Raw genomic sequence first — 22,898 nt, 5'->3', positions numbered from 1 at the left:
GAGTCGGTTCCGACTCATAGCGAACCTATACAGGTTTCCAAAGAGCAGCTGATGAGTTTGAACTGACAACCTTGCTGTTCAAAAGGACGTTGTGGTCCAGTGCTTTATCCTACAGCACTACACCAGGACAAGTATGTTGAAATAATCTGCCTAAATTGCTTTCTTTGGTTTTAGATCTTATGCCTGGATAGGCGTGGTGTTGGTGGTGACAGGCGTAAAAAGCACTAAATAAGTACTAGTTTGACTGACGGAAATGAACATGCCATGGTACAACAACTGTTCTTAAATATACAAATCTGACCACTAACTTTAAGTTGACTATTATTTTTCATATTAGCTTTTTAGAAGTTTGCAAGACAATTTTTATTTGAGGACTAGGGTGCGCCTGACCCAGGCCATTGTGTTTTCAATAGCCTCATATGGATGCGAAAGCTGGACAGTGAATAAAGAGGATCGTAGAAGAATTGATGCCTTTGAGTTGTGGTGTTGGAGGAGAATACTGAGGGTGCCATGGACCGCCAAAAGAACCAATAGATCTGTTTTGGAAGAAGTGCAGCCAGAGTGCTCCTTGGAGGCCATGATGGCTAAGCTTTGTCTCTCCTACTTTGGACATGTAGTCCGGAGGAAACAATCATTGGAGAAGGATGTCATGCTGGGTAGGGTGGAGGGTCAGAGAAAAAGAGGAAGACCTCCAACGAGATGGATCGGCCAGGTGGCATCATTGATGGACTCGGGGGTGGCAGCGGTGGTGAGGTTGGCCCAGGATCGAACATTGTTTCGTTCTGCTGTGCATGGGGTCGCTATGAGTCGGTTCCGACTCGATGGCACCTGACAACAACAACAACTTGTGGTTACGAATCGGGCTGCGAACCTCAAGGTCAGCAGTTCGAAACTACCAGCTGTTCCGCGGGAGAAAGAGGAGGCCTTCTGCTCCCGTAAAGATTTACAGCCTCGGAAACCCTGTACAAGGGTCGCTAAGGGTCGGAACCGACTCCACGGCACATAACAACTTTAAGCTATTATCTTTCATATTATCTTTTTAAAAGTTTGCAAGACAATTTTTATTCCACTAACTTTAAGTTGACTATTCTTTTTCATATTAGCTTTTTTAAAAGTTTGCAAGATCATTTTGTAATTTATTAAGAAACCAAAAAGCTCCTTTGTGTCTCCCCGTCGGGGAATCGAACCCCGGTCTCCCGCGTGACAGGCGGGGATACTTACCACTATACTAACGAGGAATCACATGAAAAGCAGCTTTAAAGCAAGACCTTTATCTATTTCTATCTGTTCCTATCTTTGTTACCTTCAATGCTTGCCATTTTTTCCTTGTCACTATAATTTCCACTGAAGTTAAAAGAAACTAAAAGTAAGACGTCCTCGCTCCGTTTATCATCTTTTTTCTGCACACCCTTTCCCCAACTGTCGCCTCGCCTACACACAGGCACACGTACACACAGGCACACTACCTCTCTCCCAGGTAGCATAGCGTAAGCCCTGTCGTGCTGCACCACGGAACTTGTGGTTTCATTCATTCCTATCCCCACTCTCCAACGATTCTGGGAAACTTCCTTTCCCAGCGTGCGTCACGAATCCCTCCGCCTCTTCTTTAACTCTCTCTCTCCTCCAGTAGCTCTCAGTCGAGCAGTCTGTCAGCGGAGTTAGGGTGTGGATCGGTGTGCAGTTGGCCTCCCAGAGCCATGTCGGAGGTATCGGATACGTGTTCTCTTGCATCGCCGGCTTCTGTATGCAGGACCAAGCACCTGCACCTCCGCTGCATCGTTGATTTTACTCGTCGAACGCTGACCGGGACCGTCGCGCTCACTGTGGAGTCTCTGGAGGACAATCTCCGCAGCCTGGTACGGTGGGAACGCGCACCCCGACTCCATGCCTACTCTCCCGGGCCGCTGCCCCCTCGCCGATCGTCCTTGTCCCCGCGGCGCGAGGCCTGATCATCCCGCTGCAGCCACTCCTCAGCCCCACGCATCCCTCAGTGCCGCTCGGCAGACCCCAACCCATGTCCTGCGCCGATCTTCAGAGCCCTCTTAGCGCCCTCTTCTCCACTCTGCCTAAATCGTCTGCATCCCTTCCCACAAGTACTTAATTCCCCTTCTCCCCTCAGACCCTCTCCCCAGGAACTGAGCACATCCTAGAGCCACATCCAAGCCCCAGGAACTGAGCACATCCTAGAGCCACATCCAAGCCTCGCTTCTCACCCAGCACCCCAGGTTTCAATTTTGCACCAATCTTCCTTCCGCCCTTAATCCTAGTTCCCAGTGCTAGCCTTACTGTGGCTTCGTTTCCTCGGGCCGCATCCCAGAGCCCCCCTCTCTCAGTCTTCAGCTACCTTCCTTATTTGGCAGTCGCATCCAAGTTCCAGACCTTCTTCTTCCCTACCCGGCTCCTGTATTTCTGCCTAAAACTCTACAGGAAACCGTGGGTCGTCTCATCCTCCCGACACTGCCAGTGATTCTCCTCCCCTTTAGAAAGCCCCTTCCCTCTGCCCTGCTTCCAGTCTCTGCCTTCTTCCATGATGGCTGCAGCTCTTTCTCTCTGGGGTCATGGTTCTTCCCAACTAATCACCCTTGTTCTCTGTGACTTAAAGGATGCGTGGGGCACTCACGAGGAACGTTGGCTGTTTTATAAACACTCGTCTTTTAATTTAAAGGTGGGCCGTTGGAACCCACCAGCTGCTCCAAGAGAGAAAGATGTAAAGATTACAGCTCTACTCTACCCTATATGGTAACTAAGAGACAGGATAGACGCGACTGCAACGGGTTTTTGGTTTTGGGACACACAAGTCCCGGTGTGGCACTGTAGGATAAGGAAGGTCGGTGGTTCAAACCCACCAGCCGCTGCTTGAAAAACCTACACAGGGTCACTATGAGTCAAAACCAACTCCGTGGCACTTAACAAAAACAAGCTTTCCAAGGAGGACTCAATACATTAAGCACCCCCCCCCCCCAAGAAGCAAGTAGTTGTACTTGATGCCAAGAAGCTGATGTGCTAATACTGCTACAAACTTTTGAGCCATTTTAATAACTAAAAATGTGGTTAGATTCATGAACTGCTATTCCACTTTATTATTTGTATAACGTAACCTGTTTTTTCAGCTTTCACCAAAATAGTTGAAATGAAGGATTGAATGAGAGGGACATTCAAAGGCCAACCATAGTTGGCCTCTTTATCAATTCAGGATGATATTTACACAGGTTTAGCAGGGTGATAACTATTAAACCTCTGCAATCAGAAGATCAGGTATGTGGTAGACTCGACCAAGGGAAATTAGTGGGGTGAAGTTTTTGGACAAAATGTTAAGTGTTGAGAGAAACTGGTGGCTTTTTTAGTTCATCAGTGTGAACTAAAGCACATAACTTTCATACGTCATGTCCTTTAGTATATTATTGGACTCCTGGTGTGGTACTGTAGTATCAGTACTGGACTGTAAACCATAAAGTCAGCGACTCAAACCCACCCGCTGCTTCTGGGAAACTCTATTCAGGGTTGCTATGAGTCAGAACTGACTTGACAGCACTTAGCAAAAAGAATAGCATTTTATTAGACTAATTCTGATTTGAAAGCAAGGACAACCACTCTGGAAGTCAACAAAAGTGCCATCAGAAAGAAATAAAAGTATTTTTACTTAAAATGAAAAAAGTATTTGTATTTTAAAGTATTTTTATTAAAAATGAGCAAGAAAGTAAACATTTCCCTATAGGTTGTACTTTGATCCACTTGAAGTACTATGCTATCTTTATTGCAATGGCGGCTTTATCTGGGCAGGGTTGAAGTTAAGTTCTGTTCCAATGCAATTTTTCCATTTATTAAAAGAAATCAAATTTTGATAGCTTATCACTGTTGAATATGACCATGCATTATTTCTCCCACTAGATTATAGGCTCGTTGTATCTCCAGTTCTTAGTATTGTACATGGCATATTGTTATTGTTGTTGTTAAGTGCCATTGAGTCAGTTCCGACCCATAGGGTTTATGAGGAGCAACTGGTGAGCTTGAACCGCCAACTTTGTGGTTCAAACTGACTTTGCAGTCTAGTGCATTAACCCACAAACCCACACTGCCATTGTTGTTGTTGTTATTAAGTGCCATAGAGGATGCAAAAGTTGGATGAGTTGATTAGTGGATGAATTCAATTAGAAAACAGTGCCTATATTAAAAGTGGTCTGTGCCATTGTAGGATAAGCACTCGATCATAAGGTCAGTTTGAACAGCAAGGTCTGCGATTCAAACTCTCCATCTGCTCCTTGGAGACCCTATACAGGGTTGCTATGAGTTGGAACCAACTCAACAGCACATAACACCAGCAACACTGTACTAGTTCTAGCTGTGTCTTGGGTCTGAGATAGCAATGTAAGTAACCGCTAATGTGGCGCTACAGGGTAATGCACTGGACCACAAAGTCAGTTTGAACTGCAAGATTGGTGGTTCAAACCCACCACCCACTCTTCAGAAACCTTATATAGGGTCACTGTGAGTCAGAACTGATTTGGTGGCACTTAACAACAACAATGTCAGAGATGCAGCCTTGATAGCACTGTAGCATAAGCACTGGACTGTGAACCCAAAGGTCAGCAGTTCAAACTCACCACCCACTCTGAGGGAGAAAGATGAGGCTTTCTGCACCAGTAAAGATTTATAGCCTCAGAAACCCTATACAGGCTCACTGTACGTTGGAATCAGTTTGTTGGCAAGTGAGAATGATAGAGAAGATCCCTTGTCCATGCTAGGTGAGAAGGCAATCAACCTATGTTCCTTTTTCTCGCAGTTCTTAGAGTTCATGATGCTAGGGGAATGCTGGAGAACCTCTAATAGGACTAATTCTCCGTTTTTGAAACACATCTTCTGAAGTGTTGGTTTATTTTCACTAAATTTTGTTCACAGTCAATTTAGTTACTTGCTCAAGATCATATAACTTACAAGTGGCAGAATCGAGGAACTGAACACAAAATTTTCTGACTATAGACCTTCCAGTCTTCACTGAGTCAGTAGTTGAGCTGAGAATCGTACCAAGGTGTTTATGTTTTTAATGCAGAAGTCCAGTTTTTTTCATCACAACACTTTGCAAATGACAAGTAGAATAAGAATATAGTAATGAAACGTTGTTGTTAAGTGCTGTGGAGTCGGCTCTGACTCATAGGACCCTAGATATGGTTTGAACCACCCACCTTTTGGTTAGCAGTCCAGTTCTTATCCTACAGTGCCACACCAGGAAACTTAAAAAAAAAACTTTCTTTGATCCAGAAATTATTTGAGACTGCTAAAAACAATATATGAAGTATAGTAAGATTAAAAATAAGTAAGGAATTTGAAGGAAGAGAGACTAAGAAAGAATAGGAGAAACAGAACACAATCTTGCTAACCCCAAGATTGGTGATTCAAACCCACCAGGCACTCCTTAGAAACCCTCTACCAGATCTCTGTGAGCCAGAACTGACTCAATGTCACTTAACAAAAAGGAGGACAAGGAAAACCATTTTGGTGTAAAATCAAAGAAGCTGCTTAGCCATGTAGTATAAGCACTGGACTTATCCGTAAGGTCTTCAGTTCAAACCCACCATCTGCTCCACAGAAGAAAGAGGAGGCCTTCTGCATCCATAAAAATTTATGTCTTTGGAAACTCTGTCTAGGGTCACTATGGTAGTGCATGGGTACAGTAACACAACTACCACAAAGGGAGGAGGGGGTTAAAGAGCAAAGATTTATTGTCTGACAGTTTAAGAGGCTAACAAGTCCAATTCAGGGTCTTGTTGTTGCTCTTGTTTAGGACCATGAGTCGGTTCTAACACATAGCGACCTTGAGGAGTGGCTGGTAAGTTTGAACCACCGACCTTGTGGTTCAAACTGACCTTGAGGTCGAATGCTTATCTTACAGTCCCACATTATTAATTTCACCTGTGCACTCACACCTAGTTTCTGCCAGTGATCCTTGACATTCATTTGCTTGTGGATTATCCTCACATGTCTGTCTTCCCTTGTGTGTGTCTATTTATTCTAGTCTTTTGATAGCTCATAAGGAATTAGGTTTAGGACTTCTGCACGAGTATGAAATTGCGGTAGACTTCCCAAAGAACAAACAAATCTATGTTGGAAGAAGTAGAGTCAGAGTACTCTTTAGAGGTGAGACTTTACCTCACATACTTTAGACATGTTATCAAGAGGGACCGGTTATGCTTGGTAAAGTAGAAGAAGTTCAGTGAAAAAGAGGGAGACCCTTAACGAGATGGATTGGCACAGTGGCCACAACAGTGAGCTCAAACATAACGATTATGAGACTGGCCTATGATCGGGCAGTATTTCGTTCTGTTGTACATAGAGCCCCTATGAGTCAGAACTAAGTCAACGGCACCGAACAACACTAGTTTGATTGATAGATTACATGGCATTAGACTGCAGCATGGAAGGATGCATTATGGAAAATTATTAGGTAATTATATTACTTTATGAAAGGCAATCTGCTCTACTCAAGGCCAACTGATTTAATCACCAAAAAATATTCCAAGGGAGTCTTGGTGTGGTGATGCAGGATAATGCACTGAACCACAAGGTCTGTAGTTCAAACCCACTAGCTGCTCTTTGGAAATCCTAGACAAGTTTGCCATGAATCGAAACTAACTTGATGGCGCTTAACAACAATAACAACTACTCAAAGACGTCAGCTAGACTACTGTTTGTCCAAACAACTGAGAGTTGTAGCCTCATGAAATTGATTCATAAACAAATAACTTTTGACTCTCTTGATTCCTGGAACTTTTTTCTCTCCATTGGTAATTGGTTCCATTCTATCTGTAGTCACCATAGTTGTTGTTGTGCTAAATGCTGTCTAGTCAGTTCTCATTCATAGCACCACTGTATAGGGTTTCGTAGGAGTGGCTGGTGAGCTTGAACCACCGACCTTGCTTTAGTGCTGATCCTGCAGCGCTGCACCAGAACTCCAGTCACCATAGTTACCTAATGCTAATTTTCTCTGATGTATAAAACCATGTTCTCATTATTTAAAAATATTACTCTAATTACAGAATTTGGATACGAAGGATCTTACAATAGAAAAAGTGGTGATCAAAGGACAAGAAGTCAAATATGCTCTTAGAGAAAGACAGAGTTACAAAGGATCACCAATGGAAATCTTTCTCCCTGTTCCTCTGAGCAAGTATGAATGTTATCTTTCTCTTTTATAATTGCATAATGGAGACCATGTATTTTTAAATATTTTACAAGTTTTTCTTTCAGTTTTTTTAGTTTGGGTATGTGTGGCTGTTGGCACACTGTTCCTACTGAACTTTGTTCATATTGACATTTATAGTAAAAATCATATATTCTAAAAAGACCCCTCCTACCAGCCACTCCTCAGAAATCCTACATAGGCTCGCTATGACTTGGAACCAACTCAATAGCCCTTAACAACAACAAAAGGATCCCCGGTGACTCAGTGGCTAAGCACTTGATTGCTAACCAAAAGTTTGGTGACTTGAGCCCACTAGCAGCTCTGTGGGAGAAAGATGTGACAATCTACTTCCATAACAATCACAGATTCTCACACTTTCTAGGGAAGTTCTGTGTTGTCCTGTTGTTGTTGTTCGAGTTGGTTCTGACCCATAGCTACCCTGTATAGGGTTTCCGAGGAGTGGGTCGTGAGCTCGAATCACCGACCTTGAGGATCAAACTGACTTTGCAGTTCAGCGCATTAACCCACAGCGCCACACCAGGACTCCATTGTGTAGCTATAGGGTCACCATAAGTTGGAAATCAACTCCATGGTAATTACTTATGATTTATTTTTTAAGATACTAAAGAAATTGCTGGAGAAAATACTTAAGAATAGAACCTTAGGAACTGTTATGTTTTACTATTTATCATTTTACCAATACCTAGAGTGGTGATGGGGGCATGGTTAAGCAGGCTTTTCAAGATTACCTGCTGTGCATCTTCCCCCACCTTGCCCAAGAGGCCAGCCACTTTTATGAATGGAATAACAACAATGACAAGAAGAGATTGGTTACTATGTGCCAATCTTGGGATGAATGCTCTAGATGCATTCTTTTAGCTAACCCTTACAGCATCCCTACATAGTATGAATTGCATGTTACTGATGAAGAAAGAGAACCTCAGAGAAATAAAGTAACTTACCCAAGACATTGGTAGCCAGCATTGTCCTGTGGAAGTATATTACACTCTTTGGGGGTTTTTTTTGAGAAGTGGGAAAGGTAGAAAATCATTGGCCTAGAACAAGGCTAATCTACCCCTACCTTTCCATGGCTAATGTTGTGTCTTTTCTTCCCTTTTAATAAAGCAAAAAGAAATACCCCAGCATAGTTTAGGAGGTAGGTGTTTTTAACCTCAGTCTACAGATGAAGAAATGTATGGCATAGGAACATCAAATCATTTGCCCAAGTTCACAGCACCAGGAAGTGCTGTTACCAGGTGTGTTTGTGGGCTCCAACATTCTCAGTGTTTCCTTGTCTAGTTATCTCAGATGAAGGGCCAGTGTTTGTTATTTCCAATTACAGAGTGATATTTCGTAAAATACAATGAAAATTAATTAATAAAAAAAGAGTTTTAAAAGGAGAAACAAAATAGAAGCACACATTTAATTATTAGATTCAACAGACACAAAAGTGATGAGTTTCTAAATGGTGAGTGAGTGTCAGTTTCTTCTTGACTTAATTTTGTCACAGTCCAGCGCTGCTCAAGGACCTATCACTGAGGTAGTTCAGGTTCCAGAATGACCTCTCTCACTTTCCCACTGTCAAAATAATATCACACAGTGGGGCATTTGACTCTTAGTCATTCCTGTTACGGTTTTAGTAGCAGGGACACACAAGGTGGCATTCAGGTAAGAACACCAAGAGGTAAACTTTAGCCATGTTAGAATTTAGGCTTCCTAGAGCTCACCCTCAGTCAGTCATGGGTGCCCCCACCAGCCATGAGATCACCAACAGTATTGTTTGTATTATTCAGCACATGTATTCTGAATGCAAATTGTAGCTATCTTTTAACTGTCCTCTGAGATAGGATTACAGTCTACTAATATATTTATTTGTTTCATACAGAAATCAAGAAGTCATTATAGAAATTTCCTTTGAGACATCTCCAAATTCGACTGCTCTTCAGTGGCTCACACCTGAGCAAACTTCTGGGAAGGAACACCCATATCTCTTTAGTCAGTGCCAGGTAAAAAGAACTCTGGAATGATTTATTACACAGAAAACTCCCAAGACATGCAGTGTAATGAAGTAAAATGGACCGTGGTCTTATAGATATGTGGATCTTCCCTAATACAGTATTTTAATTTATTGTATAAATTAGATTAAAATATGTGTTTTCTTTTTGTGTTTCTCTATACACAAAATATATACATGTGTAAATATTTATTTATTTGGGAGCACAGTGGCTCCATATAATGAGCACCGGACTACGTACCACAAGGTTGGAAGTTCGAGCCCATCAACCGTTCTGTGAGAAAAAGATGAGGCCTTCTGCTCCTACAAAGCTTTACCCTGTACAGGGTTGCTATGAGTCCAAACTGACTCAAAGGCACTTAAAAACGACAACAACATATGTTTATACATACTGGTATTCACACATTCATATATAGCATTAAAAAAATAAACTTCCTTTACTTTGAGATCATGTCTACCTGGATTGGACCATCTAAGGCATGGTGTCTGTCTTAACCATATTTATATCCTGAGCACCTGGTTTAGAACCTAGCACAGTATGGGCACTCAAAAAATGGTCGTAAAATAAAAGGAAAAACAATGAGCAAAACAAGAGTAGTATGATTTTGTTATAAGAAAATGCTAGCAGTAGATCTTATCCCCCGACCCTCTCCAGACACCATTGCCCAGACTGGCCCCTATCGAGTTTAGTCTTTCCAACTTGGCATTATACATTTACCAATGAATATATTATATAAATATATTAAATGGACCTTTAAAAACTGTCTTTATTTTCTGTTTAAAAATGACAAATATAATTAGAGGCAATCTGTTATAAGGATAAGTATCAAATATTCTTCTGAGAAAGAAAATATACTTAATTCTATTAGTAATCAAATAATTCACAATTACAGAAGTCACTTTATTAAGCATTTGCTATATGGGTCGGAACCGACTCGATGGCACTTCACAACAACAACATACTTCCAAGTATTGTGCTAGGTATTTGCAAATATAATCCTTCCCATCTTCATGTATGATAGATATTACAGTAGGCTCAAATTATGTGTAAGTCTGTAAAGAAGGAAACACTATTAGCATATTAATCAATCATGTTTATTTTCTATTGTAAATTGAAATAATCTCTTTAATCTAAGAGACTTTAGTTCATTAATTTGGAAGAGATGTGATAATCCTGGCATACAGGTACAAATTGTACACTCTGTTTTTTAGTAAGATCTGATTTTTCAAGCAGTATTTCTTATAGAATGTCCACAAGCTTAAGTTGGCAAAAAATGCAAGATACATGAATTACAAAACATATGAATTTTGACTATATTATTCTATTTCATATTGGCAGTAGTATGTATAATATAGGAAAGAGATATCAGTTAAGTTAATAAATTACTACATGGGAAATGTGTAAATGTGATTTTCTCGGATGACTTTTCTTACAGTTCTCTCTGTATATTTGATCTTATACAATGAAACATATGCAGTGCCAAATCTAACCAAGGACCTTAACTAGGGGCCCTTAAAGAATTCTAGCAGCATGGTCCTGGAATTCTATTTTGGAAGGAGAATCAGGTGGCTCTCTGGTCCTGCTTAATCTGTCAAGATGTTATTCAGGAACCCCTGCTCATGGGGAATCTTCTAGCTATGAAATGAGTTTGGGGTTTTTAAGGAAGTTTGCAATGTCTAGGATTTCTGACAGCTTCAGAGAAGGATAATCATATCAGTATCATTTAAGCTCAGTAGGACTTGTACCAATGAGACTCAGCTTCCTTCTCTCGCCAGCTATCACATAGACTTATTTGTAGACAGACTAGGTTTTATAAACCACTAGGTGTTCCAGCTGCTTTTCTTGGCTGAAATAGTGTTTATGACAGATTGATAAGGAACCTAGGAAACACTTTGCATGTTACATGAACATGTCTGTATTGAGACTGGAGGAAGACTCATTAACAACCTAAGATATGCAGATGATACAACCTTGCTTGCTAAAAGTGAAGAGGACTTAAAACATTTACTGATGAAGATCAAAGAGCACAGCCTTCAATATGGATTGCATCTCAATGTAAAGAAAGCAAAAATCCTCACCACTGGACCAATAAACAACATTCTTATCAACTGAGAAAAGATTGAAGTTAAGGACTTCATTCTTCTTAGATCCACCATCAACACTCATGGAAGCAGCAGTCAAGAAATCAAACAACATATTGCATTGGGAAAATATGCTGCACAGGACCTTTTTAATGTGTTGAAGAGCAAAGATGTCAGCTTGAGGACTAAGGTGCACCTGACCCAAGCCATGGTATTTTCAATAACCTCATATGTAATCGAAAACTGGATAGTGAATAAGGAAGACTATAGAATAATTGATGCATTTGAGTTATGGTGTTAGAGGAGAATATTGAAAGTGCCATGGGCTGCCAAAAGAACCAACAGACCTGTGTTGGAAGAAGTGCAGCCAGAGTGCTCCTTGGAGGCCAGAATGGCCAAACTTCATCTTTCATACTACGGACATATTGTCAGGAGGGACCAGTTGCTGGAGAAGGATATCATGTTTGGTAAGGTGGAGGGTCAGAGAAAAAGAGGAAGACCCCCAACGAGATGGATTGGCAAAGTGGCAGCATCAGTGTGTTCAAGTGTGGCAACAATTGTGAGGTTGGCCCAGGACTGGGCAATGTTTTGTTCTGTTGTACATAGGGTCGCTATGAGTCGGTGGTGACTCGATGGCACCCAACAACAACAACATATTGAGAGAAACTGTCCTTCTCTCACCTTGTCTTACTTGTTTTTAGTTTCAAAGTGTGTTGTAAGATTAAAAATGTGAAGACAGTATCATCATTTTCAGGTTGTGTTCCTTCAAAGACTGGTATCTTGTTGGATATTAATAACTAACCAGAGACAAATCGATTTAATGTTAACATAAGTATGAAAAATCGAACAGGTTCCCTAACTGTAGGTCTTTTCAGTACCTCCCAAGGTCTGCTGTGGCTAAGTTACTCTAGTGTACAGGGAGGTAGTGTGCCATGGTGCGCATACTTATTTGACTACAGAGTCTTGTTTACTCAGGATTGCCAGGAGCTTTTTACCGGACACTCCTGTTATCAGAACTTGGCGTAGGAAGCACTGATCCACAGAGTGCTTCACCCTTCAACTGAAAGTGAGGGCTGAACCTAACCTTGAAATGGAAAATGAGATTTTATTATCCATACACCAACTTTTGCTACTTTACATCTTTTTGGAATGTGAGATATCATTTCTATTTTAAAAAATGACAGATCAGAATAATCCTGCAATGTTAGTGATTTCTTAATGGCATGATATATATAGAGATAGATAAATAGATAGATAGATAGATAGATAGATAGATAGATAGATAGATAGATAGATAGATAGATATAGATATTGATATATATATATAAGAATGGAGAATAGCTACTTGTGTGTTTTCTTCTCCTCTTAGGCCATCCACTGCAGAGCAATTCTTCCCTGCCAGGACACACCGTCTGTGAAGTTCACCTACAGCGCGGAGGTAACCATCACAAATTAGTGCCTGGATTCAGTGATTCATATGAGGACATGTGGCATAAATGAGAAGCAGAGATGATCAAATTTTTGCAACTAAATATGTTTTACTTAAATTTCAGAATATGCAGTATGTAAGAAAAAAGAATATGCAAAAGTGAGGCTGTAGGCCTCATTTTTAATTTCTACAACACCGTCAGTGTTGTAAGGCACAGCACTGTAGGTATCAGGGACAGCACTGTCAGTGTACAAAAAGGAAACAGGTACCATTCTGACTTTAAAATGAATTCAGAATTCAGGACTTTAAAGCAAGAATTATGAAATGTGCAAAATGAAAGTTTCCAGAAACCCACTATGTTATGATGGTGGTATGGTATGTGGTTGAGTTGATTCTGACTCATAGTGATCCTAAAGCACAGAGTAGAACTGCCCCCCATTGAGTTTCCAAGTGACTAGTGGGTTTGAACCTGTGACCTTTTGGTTAGCAGCCAAGTGCTTACCCATTATGCCACCAGAATTAGCTATGTGAATATGAATGTACTGTAGACTTGTCTCCATATATTTCCAGTTTATTCCAGAGCTAGCTACTTGCTCATACTTAGAGGATGAGGTGGACTATAATAAAATTTGTAGCTGTTGTTAAGTGCCATCAAGTCGATTCTAACCCATAGCAACCCTGTAGAGGGTTTCCAAGGAGCAGCTGGTGAGCTTGAACCACCAACCATGTGGGTCAAACTGACTTTCCAGTGCTAAATTGAAGCTATTCCAGATGCTCCTGGTGCCTTGCTATAGGATAAGCACTAAACTGCTAGCTACAAGGTCAGAGATTCAAACCCACCAGCCACTCCTCAGAAATCCTATATAGGTTTGCTCTGAGTTGGAACCAACTAGAAAGTACTTAACAAGAACAATAGCATCCTCGAGGCTTAAGAGCCCTATTGGTGTAGTGGGTTAGATGGGCTGCTTACCATAAGTTCAGCAGTTTGAATCTACCAATTACAGCTCAGGAGAAAGATATATGGTCTCAGAAACCCTACACAGAGTCACTATGAGTCAGAACCAACTCAGTGGCAGTGGATTGGGTTTGGGTTTTACCCCAGAGGCTAGACCTACTTAGGCCAAGCAAATAGAGCTGGTAGTGGGTTTGTTTTTTGTTTTGGTTTGGTTACCGTTGCCACAATGTTAGGCAAGTCACTTATAGTATTGTAAATTACAACAAACTGATGACATATACTTTCATATGATGGTGAATCTAAGACTTAGGGAGGTCATTAGCCCAAGGCCATGAAGTTCGAGCAGAACTTTCAACCCCATTTCTTCCAAAACTCTGGAGTAGATAGGTATTTCACATTCATTTTTAAAGAAGCTACTTTTGTATATTGCCAATTTTATTTACAAAACCGAAACTTAGTCATTGAGTTGATTAAAGACGGAAACCCACACCCACTGCTGTGGAGTCTATTCCAATGCACAGTGACCGTGTGGGACAGAGTAGAAGTGTCCCTTGGGGTTTCCAAGGCGGTACATCTTCACAGAAGTATACTGCCCCATCTTTCCCCCATTGAAGGTGGCTTCAAATCACCACCTTCCCACGGGCACTGAGACACTGCCACCACTGTGCCACCAGGGCTCCTTGTGAGCACATCATCTGTGTATTATTTAGATATCTCACATGTGCGCTTCTAGTTGTAACTGGAAATTGCTTTTCTTCTCAATTAGGTGTCTGTCCCTAAGGAGCTGGTGGCACTTATGAGTGCTCTTCGTGATGGAGAAGCTCCTGACCCAGAAGACCCCAGCAGGAAACTCTATAGATTCAGCCAAAAAGTAAGCTTTTTATTTTCAAAAACAAAAGAGTACGCTTCTGTTTTCATTGGTGGTGAACGATGAGTGCTTATATCCATCCTAAGAGCAAAAGTGCTTTTGAAATAGTTCAGAGTTTAAATAAAAGTAGCTTTTTCTTCCCCTTTGTTCTTTTCTCTTTTATGCATTTAAAAGATGGTTTTCTGCTTACAGAGAAAGTTGCATTGTAGAGAGAGGCTAAGGAGTGAGTGCTGATACCATCTTCTGCTCACTCGTCTGTAGCAGGCTGCCTGTTCTGTTAAGTTGCCCCTTCACCTGCCTAGGCTTGCAGGAAAGGGACTGTTTAGAATTTGCCAGTGAAAGAGCTACCTTACAGCAATAAAAGTGCCACAGTCGCAGTTAGTTTCCTATGTAGATGGTAATTTGACTTGTATCTTTACTTTGAACATGTGTGTGTGTGTAGCAGTGTTTGTATGTTTTTAACCCAACTTAACAGAACACATAAGTGAAGTACAATGGGCAATTTTGCTCCCACCCCAGCTTCTTAAAACTCAGAAAAGTTAATTCCAGGCCTCCACTTATTGCTGGGTTATTTTGTGTGCCTCTGTATCGGTAGGTAGTGTTTCAAAGTCTAGTGAGAAAAACACAGTTGCCTTCCTATAGGTTAATTTGTGAGAAATGCTTAAATGTACCTTGTAAAACTATGTGCAGTATTTTCCATTTGTTGGGATTTCCCTTTCTGGGGGAATAAAAAGGAAATGAATGTTCTGAAATGTTTTACATTGTCATTTTGAACATATTTGAGAAGAACAAAACATATCATGGTTTGGAGACTTGAAAAAGAAATTACTCAATTTAAAAAATGAACTGTTGTACTTTAACCTTTTGGGACACTAATGTAAGCTTGTGGTATGTGTGTGTTTATCTCCTCTAGGTTCCGATACCTTCCTACTTGATTGCTTTAGTTGTTGGAGCTCTAGAAAGCAGGTGAGCCCTTGGGCATCTCATGTGGGTAGTCCTCAAGATATTAGGTAGCAGCTCCAGAAAAAGTCAAATTTAATTATAAAATGTAAACAAAATTTAAACTTAAAAGTCGTTACCAATTACCCCTTCAATTTTCCCATTACTGCAGAATGAGTTAGAGATTGGGATTCTAAAGTGAATTTAAACAAATCACTTGTGGAAATCTCCATCTCTTCGTCCTCAAAGTTATCACTGTTTGTGCCTTGACTCACAGACAGACAACGTAAAACATAGTGGAGCATTTTCAACCCTATACATATTATAGAAATATAACATATTTTCTCAAAGTTTTACCAATAGCTAGAGTTCCCCTCCTTTTCCATTTTTCTATTTGTTTTCTTTTCTAAATGGCTGAAAATTAAGAATGTCACCAGTGATCACATTCTTTAAATTGCCAGAAATGTAGAGGTTGGAGAGAAATTAGGCAAACAGAGATTCCGATTCCAGCTCCAGCCCTTCCTAGCTACATCCTCTTTGAGTTTTATTTTTCTTCACCTGAGAAACAACAATAATAATATGTATTTCAAAGGATTTGTGTGAGGATTAACAGACCTAGCTTATCTAAATAAAGCTCCTAGTTTAGGTTCTAGCCTAGAGGAAATACTCTAGGTATTTAACCAGTATAATTACCAACAGCAGCTGACAGCATTGCGTTCTTATTTATGCCAAGTCCAATGCATTATCTTACTGAATCCCCATAACAGCCCTGCAGCGTAGATAGTAGTAGTTTTTCCTGTTTTATCAGTGAAGAAACTGATGCTCCATGAGATTGACTGGCTTTCCCAGAGTCACACAGCTAGGAAGTGGCAAAGCCCTAAACTGACACCATCTGAGTTCAGAATCCATGCAGAATAGACAACCACATGATGCTATGGAGCACTTGACGTTGTGTTGTGCTATTAAGTGTAAAATATGCACCAAATTTCTAAGACTTAGTATGAATGAATAAAATATGAACTGCTTCATTAATACTTTTTATGTTGACATGATAAAATGATACTATTTTAATCATATTAGATTACAATTTGCATTTGAACAAGTCACCCAAATAATGTGTATGCCCATTAAATTTACAGAAGTTCTGCTTCTGAGATCATTGCCCTTCTATGCAGGATACCAACACAAAGCCCTCTTGTATAAATTGTTTTAAAGTGAAGTTTAGATGAGTTGTAATACCATACAAGGTGCATGGATGGCACAAATAACTCTCGACTAAGAGTCCAAATTTTGGGGATTCGAACTCAGCTAGAAGTACCCTGGAAGAGAGCCTTGGTGAGCTGCTTCTGAACCATCATATCCTTGGAAACTCTATTGTCCTGGTTGAATTGTTATCCCTAGAACAGTGTTACTGTCCTTCCAAAGAATTAGGAAGGCGTAACACACTTCATCCATGCAAAAGAAGTTAGAAAGACAAGAGGCTAAGGGAAGTGAAAGACAGGTTTGTTATAAGTATAGGCATTTTTACAGAGAGAGGTAAGAGTGGGCTTCCACCTTGTGAGAGAAGAGGAGGTGGAGCCCCGTACAATTTGGCTTCTTCTTTGTATAGCCCTTTGTCAGGGAAGTGGATTGTCTTCCTGGTTTGAGTGCCCAGTAACCTATACAGGGAAATGGTCTATGTACAGTTTCCTTGACATTTGTCATTCAGGGTTCAGCTTATGAAGTAACTTTCTTCTTCCAATAGTTTCCCGTCTCACCTACTCCTCTTAACTATATTTATTTACTCTTGAAAACTGTTTCTTCTCTCTCCCACCCCACCTTCTCTGACTCCTCACTGCTGAGGCTGGCTTGTTTCTTGCTGAGACAAGCCACACCTAGAATGACCTGAGACCCCCTTCTTTCCCTGATCTAATTACCTAGTACGATGGAGCAGTTCTCTTCTGCACACATGGGGTTACCATGAATCAGAATTGACCTGGTGGCAACAGACAACAGCGCCATACAAGATAGATAGAGTTCTGTTTGTTTCTTCTGTGGCAAGATTTCTACAGTGGTAAGATTGAGGGAGAAAACTAGATGCCTAGAGGTCTTAACTAGTAAACTGACCTTGGGGACAATCTATGTCTTTGTTTTCCTTTGACCCAGACTCTTTCCCCATTTAGAGCTGCTATCTATCCAGGCGTTTAAAACAGCAGGCGTGTATAAAGCCATTGCCCTCAGCCCTTCCCCATAAGCACCTGGTAGATTACACTTCTTCTGCGAGCACTTATATCCTCCCTAGAACCAAGCGAGTAATTTGCCTTGACTTTCTGTTTCATTACACTTTCTAATTTTGTAGGCAGCTTGGCCCAAGAACATTGGTATGGTCTGAGAAAGAACAGGTGGAAAAGTCGGCTTACGAATTTTCTGAGGTTTGTTACACCGTTACCCTTTTTAATAATTGTGGTAGACAATAGGTTTAAGATTTCGAGTGTGATATGAAATCAGTTTACTTGATGTAGCAGAAGAATCAAATCTTATTATACATGAATTTTCAGTTGCTAGATCCTATCATTTTTGTTTAAAATATGCATCATTAATTCATAAACTTCATAGAAAACCACAGAGGCTTCTAAGACATTTTTTATGGTAGTAATTAAGACATGCCTTCATTTTTCAGACTGAATCCATGCTTCAAATTGCAGAAGATCTGGGAGGACCGTATGTATGGGGGCAGTATGACCTATTGGTCCTGCCACCCTCCTTCCCCTACGGTGGCATGGAGAATCCTTGCCTTACTTTTGCAACTCCTACACTCCTGGTAAGTATAAACATTTTTTCATTTGAATCATGGCTTCTCAGAAATAGATCTAGGCCTGAAGAGCCATTTACTCCTGATAGTATCTCTCACCTTATACCCTTGGTTTAATTTTATCGCTTATTGTGGTTATATCATCATCTCATCTTTCAAAGAAAACTGGCCATTTGTGGGAAGAGAATATTGTGCTTCAGAAGTTGGAGAACTTGGGAAAGGGAGTATGCTATATAACAAGCCATCATTAATGGATTGTGTTTCCAGATAAAGAAACTATACCATTCACACTCATATACCAGTTTCCGGTTCTGGGTCAATTCTGACTCATAGCAGGCAACTTCCTGTGTGTTAGAGTAGAACTGCATTCCCTGAGGTTCTCAGTGGCTGATTTTTTAGAACCTCCAACTTTTTTGGTTAGCAGCCAAAACTGTTAGCCACTTGCACCACTCAGGGTTAAGTTAAGTTGCTGGTAAGTGCCACCTAGTTGGTTCTGACTCACAGTGACCCTGTATAGAATTTCCAAGGAGCAGCTGGTGAGTTTGAACTTCCAACCTTGCAGTTAGCAGATTAGTGTTTATCCTACAGAGCCAAACCAGGACTCCTACATTTGCTATGTAGGTACTGGTGAAAAAAACTCAGTTTGCCTAAGGATTAGGTCAAAATATTGTTGTTATTGTTAAGTTCCGTGGAGTTGGTTCTGATTCATGTAGGATTTTTGAGGCTTTAAATCTTTGTGAGAGGAGAAAGCCTCATCTTTCTCCCACAGAGTGGCTAATGGGCTCAAACCGCAGACTTTGATATTTGTAGTCCAGTGCTTATCCTATGGAGCCACTGCACTCCCACATTAAGTGGCTGTATCTTATATGCCCTTGCAAACTATTTTAAATACATGCTAGAACCAGGTGAAGGAGCTCTGGTTAGGCTGCTAACCACAAGGTCAGCAGGTTGCTTCTACCAGCTTTATGCTCCCTTAAAGATTTACAGCCTCAGAAACCCTATACAGAGTCACTATGAGTTAGAACTGACTCAAAGGCACTTAACAACAAGAACCTGGTATTGGAAAAATTCCCTAGGGTTAATGAGAGAATTATGCTGTTTTTTGCATCCTGTGTTTTTTGCTTATTTGTGTGTTTTCTGACTATATGCCTCTTTGAATTATAAAAGCACAGTGGGTCTTTAATGCTAGATTACTAGATATTGAAGTAGGTGGTTTTTTAGATAAAGTTTATCATTTAATTAATGAAATACTAAGGTAAATTTCTTTTTTTTTGTTGTTTTAGGCAGGTGACAAGTCACTCTCCAATGTAAGTTAATGTTTCTTATGATAGTTTTACTCTCAAGAAGTGTGAAATCATCTGATTTTTAAATATTCATTGCATTGTTACATTGAAGATGTGGTTAAAAGAAATCGTTTGGGAATCCTTGTTGTAAGGTATTACCACATTAGCAATTAGATCTAACAGGTTTCTTTTAAATGTATGGTTCAATCTTTTCATATGTTTATGAAATATTTTCTAATGAAGTTATATATTCATTTAGTTTAGTATTTCCATAGTAATTTTGTTTTTAATGATTTTAATGAAGCCACACATTTTTATCTTTGTCTAAATTTTAATGATGGCACTTAACAAATTTTAGTTCTTTATTTATTTGTATTTCTTTTGACTAAACTGAGTAACCCTTGAATGTCTTAGCTAATTTTTTTTTTTTTAATGGAATTATAGTGGAGTTGAAAGAATTCAAGTACCTGAAAAACAGATACGTTTAAGTAAGGTACTAAAACTTCCCTCTCATCACTTTCATTTTTTCCTAAGGTTATTGCACATGAAATATCTCACAGCTGGACAGGAAATCTGGTGACTAACAAAACTTGGGATCACTTTTGGTAAGGTTTTCATTTCTTGTTAATGCTTTCTTTTCATGTCGCCCACCACCCACCACTCCTAATTGTATATATCTTCTTATTCTGTGTTATCATCAAGGTGGACAGATTTTGTGTTTCAATGCTGGCATAGTTGTTAAAGTGTTAGAATCACTGTAGCTGTTCAAGTTATGCTTGTTAATTTGTTTCTGATGCAGGCACATAGTAATGCATAGAGACATAAAACCAGAACTATGATCTAATTTTCCCTGCTGCCATCTGCTGTGCAGCTTCCCATTGTTCTGAACTAGCTCTGGGTGAAACTCATGGTATTTATGAGTAGTGTTCATGCTTTACAGTTGTTTTAATTTGTAGAAAAATCCCCAAGAAAATACCTAACTGATTCAAATGCTGTTTCCTCTCAGTTATGACAGTGGGGTTTTTTTTGTTTTGTTTTTCAGGTTAAATGAAGGACATACTGTGTACTTGGAACGCCATATTTGTGGACGATTGTTTGGGGAAAAGTTTAGACATTTTCATGCTCTGGGAGGATGGGGAGAACTACAGAATACGGTAAATGAGTCTGATTTTTAGAAACATTTATCCAAAGGTTATAGGTATCAAAAATTTAGCTTGTAAAGCGCCTTTACATAGTGGCAACACGAAAGTCATTTTTATAGATATGGAAACTGAAGCGGATGCTGGTGTCAGTGGGTTACTCAATCAGTAATGCCATTTATTATTCTTGTGTAGGGAGCAACCGTTGTCTGAATTGAGAGCTTCAGGACCACTTAGGGCTTTTTGTTGCTAATATCACTGCCTTTAATTAGGCAAGAAAGAACACGGAACATTATACAGGTAGCCTTATATAACAAGTAGCCATTCCATTAATGGAGTCCTGGTGTGCTACTGTCAGATAAGTACTGCTAGCCACAAGATCAGAAGTTCAAACCCACCTGTTGCTCGTCAGAAACCCTATACAGGCTCATTATGAGTCAAAATCAACTCGATGGCACTTAACAACAACAACATTCCATTAATAGACTTCCAGATATTTATGCCAATATATCCTTCTATTTCCAGTCACTTAAATCTGTTCCAGGTGTAGATTCCCAAGAAAGTTAATCGCCTGAGTGAAGTTATATAATCCTCTTAACTTGTTTGCATAGTGATACCTGTCTTCATGCATCCATTTCTGTGTCTTGCAGATAAAGAATTTGGGGGATACACATCCTTTCACCAAGCTTGTGGTCGATCTCAAGGCTGTAGACCCTGATGTGGCATATTCTTCAGTTCCCTATGAGAAGGGTTTTGCTTTACTCTTTTACCTCGAACAACTTCTTGGAGGACCAGGCAAGTCATTGACATTTTTCTTTCTTTCTTTTTTTTTTTTCATCTTCTTCTTTTTGAGAGTAATATAAAGAATAAGGAAGGATTTTAACCTGTTGCTTTAAAATTTTTATTTCATTCTATACATGGCTGTCAAAGAAGTGTGTTTTGTTTTCTAATGTTACCTTCTTTACATAAAACCTTGAGTGGAACCTGAGTTCTAAATTGAAATCTTTGACTTTTTAAAATCTCATCCACATTTGGAAAATCAAAAAAGCAGCCCATGCTTGCTAAAAAAATGTGTATGGCATAGAAGTTCATTAGTAACAAATGAGACACCCTCAGCCTTTTCGATTCCCCATGAGTAACCAATGTCATCATCGATGGACTCAAGTGTGGCAACAGTAGTAAGGTTAGCCCAAGATCGGGCAGTGTTTTGTTCTGCTGTGCATAAGGTCGCTATGGGACGTTACTGACTCAATGGCACCTAACAACAACAAGAAAAACCACTGTCAGCAGTTTGGTGTGTGGCTCCAGATCTTTTCTAAATATAACTAAACTAGCAGACAAATAAATATGTGTAGGTCATATTTTAATTACAAAAACAGAACTATATGTGCTCTGTATTTTATGCTGTTACTCAACAATATTGCATATACATCCTTTCATGTCAATACATGAGATCTAGCTCATATTTTTAAATGTCATCGTAGTATTTCATTATACCAATATGTGCACTGCAGGGCAAAGATTTAAAGCCGTGGAAACCCTATACAGGGTCACTATGAGTCAGAACCGACTTGACGGCCCTCAACAACAACAAATACGTGTGCTGAATTGGTGTAACCTGTCCCTAGTGATGAGCCTTGAGTTATTCTCCTTGGTTGTTTGACTTTGAAGGCCTTCCACGAGCTGGGCCCATTCCTCCTCTCTGATCTCACTGTTTGACTTTTTAGTTATGCTACAAAGGAGTCCTGGTTCTGTGCTGGGTTATGTGCTGGGCTGCTAACCACAAGGTCAGCAGTTTGAATCCACCAGCAGCTCCATGGGAGAAAGATGAGACTTTCTACTCCCATAAAGATTTACAGTCTCAAAAACCCTATACAGGGTCACTCTGAATCAGAACTGACTTATTGGTACATACACTACCACCACCACCAGTCATGTTAGAAGGAACCCTGGTGGTACAAGGTACACATTGGGTTGCTAAACACATGGTCAGCAGTTTGAGTCTGTCAGGCACTCCTCAGGATAAAGATGAGGTTTGCTGGTTCCGTAAAAATTTACAACCTCAGAAATCCCATACAGGGTTGCTATGAGTCAGAACCGACTGGATGGCACACAGCCTGCCAGCAAGCCAGCCAGTCAGGCTAGGATCATCGTTTTTAGAACTTAGGTTGTTCATTCCTCTGCTGTGTCTTCATTTGTGTTGTCCCCCTAAACTGGATTA

General features: G+C 40.2%; 1 protein-coding gene and 1 non-coding gene across 2 annotated transcripts in view; one reads left to right on the top strand and one right to left on the bottom strand.

Annotated features, from left to right (window-relative positions):
• Positions 1–1,166: 1,166 nt before the first annotated feature.
• TRNAD-GUC lies at positions 1,167–1,238 on the bottom strand. The gene has a single exon. It is a non-coding gene; the product is annotated as a tRNA-Asp (tRNA).
• A 459-nt stretch (positions 1,239–1,697) lies between these two features.
• LTA4H (leukotriene A4 hydrolase) overlaps positions 1,698–22,898 on the top strand; it is a 34,792-nt gene continuing 13,591 nt past the window's right edge. Inside the window, exons 1-12 of the mRNA XM_006871802.1 lie at positions 1,698–1,856; positions 7,032–7,162; positions 9,063–9,183; positions 12,643–12,711; positions 14,424–14,528; positions 15,439–15,491; positions 17,803–17,875; positions 18,124–18,264; positions 19,539–19,562; positions 20,073–20,143; positions 20,581–20,692; positions 21,328–21,472. Coding sequence (XP_006871864.1) covers positions 1,698–1,856; positions 7,032–7,162; positions 9,063–9,183; positions 12,643–12,711; positions 14,424–14,528; positions 15,439–15,491; positions 17,803–17,875; positions 18,124–18,264; positions 19,539–19,562; positions 20,073–20,143; positions 20,581–20,692; positions 21,328–21,472 — 1,204 coding nt within the window. The remainder of the gene's footprint in view (positions 1,857–7,031; positions 7,163–9,062; positions 9,184–12,642; positions 12,712–14,423; positions 14,529–15,438; positions 15,492–17,802; positions 17,876–18,123; positions 18,265–19,538; positions 19,563–20,072; positions 20,144–20,580; positions 20,693–21,327; positions 21,473–22,898) is intronic.

Source organism: Chrysochloris asiatica, unplaced genomic scaffold (assembly GCF_000296735.1).
Source record: "Chrysochloris asiatica unplaced genomic scaffold, ChrAsi1.0 scaffold00174, whole genome shotgun sequence".
NCBI classification, from domain to species: Eukaryota; Metazoa; Chordata; class Mammalia; order Afrosoricida; family Chrysochloridae; genus Chrysochloris; species Chrysochloris asiatica.
The sequence above is the reverse complement of the archived record's forward strand: the minus strand, read 5'-3'. Positions and strand labels throughout refer to the sequence as shown.